The 8,348-nt window shown below is 40.8% G+C and overlaps 1 protein-coding gene across 1 annotated transcript in view; it reads right to left on the bottom strand.

Annotated features, from left to right (window-relative positions):
• Window positions 1-8,348, bottom strand: part of ASAP2 (ArfGAP with SH3 domain, ankyrin repeat and PH domain 2) — a 227,684-nt gene that overhangs the window by 53,235 nt on the left and 166,101 nt on the right. The window contains exons 10-11 of the mRNA XM_004373077.2: window positions 4,360-4,463; window positions 4,193-4,262 (exon numbers count right to left, since the gene is read on the bottom strand). Of these exons, the coding sequence (XP_004373134.1) occupies window positions 4,193-4,262; window positions 4,360-4,463 (174 nt within the window). The remainder of the gene's footprint in view (window positions 1-4,192; window positions 4,263-4,359; window positions 4,464-8,348) is intronic.

Genomic DNA, 8,348 nt, shown 5'->3' on the forward strand with positions numbered 1-8,348 from the left:
TATTGCCTTCTGCATGAATACACATGGAGGTGGAGTTACTTACCTTGACCTATCTTTCAGGTTACTTCTAGTGCAGCAAATAATCTCAATCTGAATTACTACCACCCCTTCTTCCTCTCCACTCACAACCTGTATTCTTTATTTTTCACTCTTGTATGGAGAAAGTTGTTTATTCTCTATTCAGACAACCACCACCAGAGATTCTGACTTCAGAGTATATGGACACCACAAAATATAGAAAAATACTCAAAGTCCTTATTTGAACTAGGAATGATGATAAACGCACTGGTGGCTGCATATTATAAATGACAACCATAAGACATACAAACTGACAGTCTTAATCAGTATCAGCTATTCTAAAACTTACATTAATAACTGTTTGCTATTTGTTCAGATTAATTATCAATTGACAGCAAAGCTGTAAAAAAACTTACATTAAATAGAGAATATGCTACCCATTAAACTTCCTCCCTGCTGCAATTTGGGAAAAAAATAGCATTGCCATTTAATTAAGCTATAGAACCAAAAGTCCATTGCTGTTGAGGTGATTCTGATTCAGTGACCCTACGGGACAGAGCAGAACTGCCCCACAGGGTTTCCAAGGAGCGAATGGTGGGTACGAACTGCCGACCTTTTGGTTAGCAGCCAAGCTCTTAACCACTGTGCCACCAAGGATCCAGCTATAGAACAGTTGTATCTAATTCACCAGATTCTAGTGTTCCCCGAGAACCTAACTGGAGAACCCTGGTTTAGTAAAAAAAAAAAAAAAATCAGGAAGAAATGGGAAAAAAAGATCTTATAGACTTAGTGTTTGCTGTGAAGTCATGGATTATCAGTGGTTCTCCCATTTTAATCATGTCATTTCTATTTTCTCCCAATTTGTCAAGCCTTTAGAAGGAAGTTTGTATTCCTCTTTCTGTATGATTCATGACAATTTTTTAAAATTTTAGATTGTGTAAGACCCAATGGACATTTCTTCCAGTTTAACACAGTCCCTAGCCTTTGATGATGTGGTAATGCTATGAATTTGGCAAAGACGATACCTAATTAGAGTTATTTTGTCTCAAGGATCACTCCTTCCCAATGCCAAAAAACAAAATTAGCCTTGGCTAACAGGGAATACCAATTTAGGCTTCCATGAAATTCAACCCCGGATGTTATCATTACCCCTTGCTGGAGGGAGCAATACAACAATTTCATTTTCCAAAGGCTGCCAGCTTTCTGGGAAGGTTTTTCCTAAGAGTACAAATACACCCTGTGGTGCCATTTCTTAAAGACCTGATTCTCAGTGCGTGCCAGATACTGCTTGTAGATTCCAATTTACTCAGTCCGGTCTGTGAAAAATCACCCTTTCTCCCTGACCGTTAACGAACATACTCAGGGAAATGCTGGCTAAATCGGTGATCTACACAAGGGGTCAAATGAAAGCAAAACAAAAAAGGGCATCTCTCAACTCTCTTTCATGGTACAGGTTCATGCACGTCACCAAGCGCAGACATTCTGTAGAGGCACTAATAGATGTCTTCGGGTATCTTACTTCCAGAGTATGCAGAACAACAAAGAAAGGAGAGGAAAAACACTCAGCAAACAAGAGGAAGGCTGCTAAATTAACCTACTTATTTTCCTTGCAAGGCAGTGGTGCAGTGGACCAGGACAGCCCCCACCTGCTAACCCTCCAGGCTGTAGCAGGCAATGGCTGCTTCCAGGAGCTTCCTGCCCAGCCTGCTAAAGGAAGAGAGTGGAGATTCCCTAGAGAAGGCTTCCCCTCCCAACACAAAGCACTTATTAAATATGCAAGTTGTGTGACAAGCTGAGTTGTCAGCATCCTAGTGAAGCTAGCTGTAGCTATACTATCTGCCAAAAACTGGGGCAACCCATCAAAATGTAAAGATAACTAAGCCCATGTCTTCTGAGAGGGAGCTCAAGCAATGGAAGTGACTTGAACCAAAGTTAATGCTGTCAGCAAAGGATTACTAGGCCTGTTTTTATTTCTGTCATAGAGTGGAACCACTCGTTGGCTTAAGCTGAGGCCCTGGGTCTAGAAAACAAAACAAGGAAACCAAACCCATTGCCATGGAGTCAATTCCAACACATAGCGACCTCATAGAGTTTCCAAGCCTGTAATCTTTACAGAAGCAGACTGCCACATCTTTCTCCCGTGGAGCAGCTGGTGGGTTTGAACCATTGACCTTTTGGTTAGCAGCCGAGAGCTTAACCACTGCACTACCAGGGTCTAGAGAAGCACTTTAATGAGGCAAATATACCAAATGACTTTAGAGCTGTACTCTGTAAAACAAGCACGAAATGCAACTTACCCTTATTTTATGACACTTCTGCACTGAGGCAGTAAACCTGAGTTAAAACAAATAACCCAAATGGAAAATGATTTGAAAGGAAAGCAAACTACAGAATCACAGGTGTTTTAGAGCAGCAAGGGTGCTGATAACCATCAGTCTAACACTCTCACGTTAGAAGATAAGTGATAGCTAAATAGGTTTGCTTCCCACAGTCCATAGCACTCATACCCAGACACACATGTGTATCTATATGGAAAGAACATTACAGCAGGATCCAAACTGCATAGCTCCAGGAGTGAGTTGCTGATCATAAGTCCAGCAAAAACTGATTTTTGGAAAAGAGAAATGACCTTTATTTGGCCAATCAATACACTCAGTCTCCTAAGCCAGAGGTCCTCAAGACAGCCCTACAGACTATACTTGATAATGTGTTAGTTCTATTTTCTCTCTTCCTTCCAATAAGTGGAACCAGTAACGATGAAGTGACCCCCAATGGAACACTCTCCATGCTGCAGTGACATGCATCAAATGGTGTTTTACTGTTTTCTTGCTCATAAGTACTGGGAAGAGCTATTTCCCTGGAACCCACTTTGCGAGATGACTTTTCTACAAGTGTCTGACAAGCCAGTCTGTGCTCCCCGTACAGCTGTGCCTTTCATCAGGAAGGGAAACACTCAGGATTGCCTTCACTACCACCCACTAATATTACTGAGGCTGCTAATATAGATGCAGCACTAGGCCTCCTGCTTCGGGAATGGAAACGCAAGCCATCATCAGCACTCCCAACAGCAATAAAATTAGAACCAACTCAGCCTTTAGATATTATAAAAAATGTCTACCAGCCTACATGACTTTCACCAAATCCTATCACACGAGGTGAGGTGATAATATGCCTAACGCCACTGTGGAAAAGAACACTGTGGTGTGAATAAGGGCTATGTTTGTAACTGTGGTTAAAATTCCTAGTGTCTGAAAGCTAGATTAGTAAGTAATTTTCTTCCAATTGTTGTTTAATGGACTCAACATACCATGGCTCAGGACTGGGGTTTGTGGGCTCACTTTTCTTGCGTGGGCTCTTCTAAACAGGATGAGAGAACAAGGACTTCATTAAGGCTGGGCACAGTATGTTGGGTTTCAATAAAATTACTGAAATCTCTGTTTTCTTTGATTTCCGATTCCCAGAGTCCTGACCACTTAAACTTTTTCTCCTTAAGGGAATAGGGAGGTCCAAGTGGAAAGCAGAAAACTTCCCAAGTAAGATGCTAAATTTCCAGAGATACACATAGCTTGGGAAGCAGTCTGTTGTTTTTCGTAAAGACAACCCGTCTTCTTAAAGACAATCTACCTCATCAATTATTCTGACCATGCTGGGTAGTGAAAGATAACAAGGCTCTCTATGGATAGAAAAGCATAAACAGGGTGCAGGTGTACCCAAACAAGGTGAATCCAAACAAGCTTTCCTCAACAGCAAAATCCTTTAAAATGCATACTTAATACCTTAAGCATACATATACCTTGAACATACATATAAACACATATATACAAAAACCAGTTGCCGTGAAGTTGATTCCGACTCATGGCCACCCCATGTGTGTCAGAGTAGAACTGTGCTCCATATGGTTATCAGCAGTTGATTTTTTGAAAGTAGATCTCCAGGCCTTTCTTCTGAGGCACCTCTGGGTGGACTCGAACTGCCAACTTTTCAGTTAGCAGCCAAATGAGTTAACCATCTGTGTCACCCAGGGACTCCAAACATATATATAAGAACATATAAAGATACATACATGTAACAACTCACTTCATTAAATCCCCCAGCACACACACACACACACACACACACCCCCACCTCATTCTTATCTCACTATAACAAAGACAAATTAAAAGAGAATACTTACAGTACCATGGGATATAGTCAGAAAACCATTTTTAACTGAACATTTCCGTTTCTGCCACACTTTTCGGATCCTTATGGATGAACAACAACAAAATAAGAGTTTAGAAATTTTGACACATGAGATAATGAAGGTTAAATTTAAAACTCTAGCAACACCATTTTACATACCCATCACTTTTCTTATAGAGGTTGCCATTCCGTTCTGTTCCATGTTCTTTGTTTCCCTGAGGCTGATGTAAGCTATAGGCTGTACTTTGGCGAATTTGTGAATCCTAAAAAATGGTCAAGAAGTTATTTTTAACCATGTCCTGATCCCCATACGGAAAAATATGCCTTAAACAAACAAACAAAAAAAAACAGTAGATGAATAAATAAATTTCTACTTCTCACCACACCAAAAAGGGACATAAAATTCCTATCTAGAACCCATAAGTGTCATTTTGAGGCTGGATGAAAAAATATCAAAAATCAGTATCCCTAGGACTAATGGACCACAACTACCATGGCCTCCACCAGACTGAGCCCAGAACAACTAGATGGTGCCCAGCTACCAACACAGACTGTTCTGACAGGGATCACAATAGAGGGTCCTGGACAGAGCTGGAGAAAAATGTAGAACAAAATTCTAACTCACAAAAAAAGACCAGACTTACTGGTCTGACTAGAGAAACCCCAAAACTATGGCCCCCAGACACCCTTTTAACTCAGAACTGAAGTCACTCCCGAAGTTCACCCTTCAGCCAAAGATGAGACAGGTCTATAAAACAAACAATAACACACATGAGGGACATGCGTCTTAGCTCAATCATGTAAATGAGACCAAATGGGCAACACCTGCCCAAAAGCAACGATGAGAAGACAGAAGGGACAGGAAAACAGGATGAATGGCAACATGGAACCCAGGGTGGAGAAAGGGAGAGTGTTGACACACTGCAGGGATTGCAACCACATCACAAAACAAATTGTGTATAAATTGCTAAATGAGAAACTAATCTGCTCTGTCAACTTTCACTTAAAGCGCAATAGAAGGGAAAAAAAAATCAGTATCCCCAAACTTGCCTGAAGAATGAGCCATTTGGAAGTTACAAAGCTTTACTTAATCATAAACATTAAGTCTCTGATAATACTAAGAAGCTCCTGATATGCCAAAGCAGGCCTCAAGAAGGAAGGTAATGTGATATGGTGGAAAGAATAAGAGTCTCAAAGAAGAAAAAATAAAAAAAGAACTCTATGTTCTACCTCTAACTGTAGGCAAGTTACTTAAACCCTCTGCCTCAGTTTCCTGAATTGTAAAATAGGAATATATTACTCAGTAAGGACAGTGAATGACAGTAAGGACTGAGTAAGATCAGACGTGTAAATATCTGTTCAACGACAGGTACGGAACAAATATTCATTATCTAATGCCGTCAAGCTCAGGTAGAGCGGGCTGTGGCAGTGAACCCAACTGCTTCAGACCATGACTTAGAGTCTCAGTTACAGAAAGACCCATCCACCTGGTCAGCTGAGAATCTGGCTGAGCACCAAAATGGCAAACTCCAATCTATGAGCTTCTTGAAGACAAAGACCATCAAAGAACTGCCAGGGCATAAGCCCAGTATCTGGCATTTAACTGGTGCTCAATTGGTGGTTAACAAATGCAGTAAGAAGTCCTGAGCCAAGAGTAGAAAAGGGCTACCAGTGCTGGCAGCTGGAAATTCTGGCAGACGAAAAGGAAACGAGGGGGAGCAAGATGTGAACAGATACTTCACAGATCAAACAGGCAAAGGCTTAGATCTGCCTCTGTCTGTTTATTGAGAACCTCTGATCCAGCTCATTTTGTAAAAGAAGAAACAGAGACACAAATGAAATCAAGTGAACTGGCCACGGTGCAGAGCTCATTAAACCCAGAACAGAAAGCAGTACTCAGCTGCGCCTCCCATTCTAATGCTCCTTCTATTATACCACGTTGCCTCACCAAAGCAGATCCTAAAAGTCTAAAGCCAGCTTCATCTCTACCATGAAGAAGCTGACCATCCCTGGGGAAAGTAAACACATACTCAAACAATGAAAGAACTAACACATAAAAATCAATGTGGTTCAAACTGAGAATACAGTACTTAAGGAGTGAACAGCCAAGTGGAGAAAGTCACAGAGCTTGGAAGAAGTGAGTTTCAAAGATGAAGGGAAGAACTGGCAGAGAGTAAGAGGGCATTCAAGGCAAAGGGAAAGGCACATGTAAGACATGGAGAGAGGAAAGAGAAAGCTGTGGTGGGTGACTGAATCGGCTAAAAAGGAGGGCTTATGCAGATAAAATAAGAAGAAATATGTAGCTAACATAAAGTGGGTCAGGTGGTAGAAAAGACAGGCTGGGGTCAGAGTTTAGACTTCGTTCAAAACCAACAGTGAGCCACTTGTTCTTGACAGTTTGAAAAAAAAACATTATCCCAAGAGCTGTGCAGAAGATGAATCATCCTAAAGAAGAATCTGGAGTCCAGAGAACCAAAAAGAAGGCTGTGTGGATAATCCATGTACGAGGTACAAATCTTAGGGAGGGTCAGAAGTGCTTAATTTTCTGAAGCCAAAGATTTTCGTTTGGGGTCATTAACCATTTGCCTTGGAAAAATGCTCATTACACAAAATTTTCATATATTATTAGGGGTGGTATTAGACACCCTGAAGCGAAGAGCCTCTAGGTGGGGAAGAAAGAACTGGCAAGCTCTGGTGAAGCACTTAAGTTGAAATGGGTAAGAAAAAAAAAAGGGAAGACAAAATTACCGCCAGCCCAAGCTGGAAGGACTAGAAATGTAGGGACAACAATGATAAAAACAGGAACACGGAGAAGGGGTACACTTTATAAGGGAATAAGAAGAAGGGACAGAGAGAGAGAGGGAAGTGGGGGAAGGAGGGAGGGAGAGAGAGCGGGTGAGAAACTGATTGAGACTTTTCATATTTTGTAGGTCAATAAACACTTCTTGACTGACCATATCTAAAGGTGGGATATTCTGTAGCTAACAGGAGACATGAATCCTTGAAAATCACCCCATTGCCCCTTACAGTATCCCCTTTATTCTGGATTCTGCCTCCTTTACTTGACTTAGTATTTCTAGATGTCTTCTTCTGCCTTGAGCAAACACCCAGCAGCAATGACTTTTTAAAACAGCTTTACTGAGATATAATTCACATACTATAAAATTCACCCTTTTAAAGTGTACAATTCAGGGTTTTTAGAGTATTTATAAAATTGTGCAACCATTATCACAATAAATTTTAGAACATCTTCATCACCCCAAAAATATACTATATACTCATTAACAGTCATTCCCCATTTTCCCCTCCTTCCAATCCCTGGCAACTACTAATCTACTTTCTATCTCTACAGATTTGCCTATTCTGGACATTTCATATAAATGGGATCATACAATATGTGGCTTCTTGGGTCTGGCTTATTTCACTTAGCACAATGTTTTCAAGGCTCATCTATGTTTTAGCGTGTATCAATACTTCATTCTTTTTATGGCTGACTAATATTCTACTGCACGGGTATACCACATTTTGTTTATCCATTCATCAGTTGATGGATATTTGGCTTGTTTCCACTTTTTGTCTATTATGGATAATGCTGTTGTAAACATTTGCGTACAAGTCTTTATAAGAACATGTTTTTGTATCTCTTGGGTATACACCTAGGGGTGGAATTGCTGGGTCAAACAATAACTATATGTTTAGCCTTTTGGAGAACTGCCAGGCTGTTTCTCACCAGCATTTTTATATTTTACATTCCCACCAGCAGTGTACGGGGTTCCAATTTCTCCATATCCTCACGAACACTTGATACTGTCTGTCTTATTTTAGTCATCCTAAACCAAAAACCAAACCAAACCTGTTGCCTTTGAGTCGTTTCCTACTCACAGCAACCCTATACGACAGAGTAGAACTGCCCCATAGGGTTTCCAAGGAACAGCTGGTGGATTCAAACTGCCAACCTTTTGGTTAGCAGGCTGAACTCTTAACCACTGGGCCACCAGGGCTCCTTTAGCCATCCTAGTGGGGGTGAAATAGTGTCTCACTGTGGTTTTTTTTTTTTTTTTAAATATTTTATTGTACTTCAGATGAAGGCTTACAGAACAGATAGTTTCTCATGTAACAGTAACACACATGCTGTTTTATGACATTGG

The sequence above is a fragment of the Trichechus manatus genome, unplaced genomic scaffold (genome assembly GCF_000243295.1).
Source record: "Trichechus manatus latirostris isolate Lorelei unplaced genomic scaffold, TriManLat1.0 scaffold00023, whole genome shotgun sequence".
Taxonomy (NCBI): Eukaryota; Metazoa; Chordata; class Mammalia; order Sirenia; family Trichechidae; genus Trichechus; species Trichechus manatus.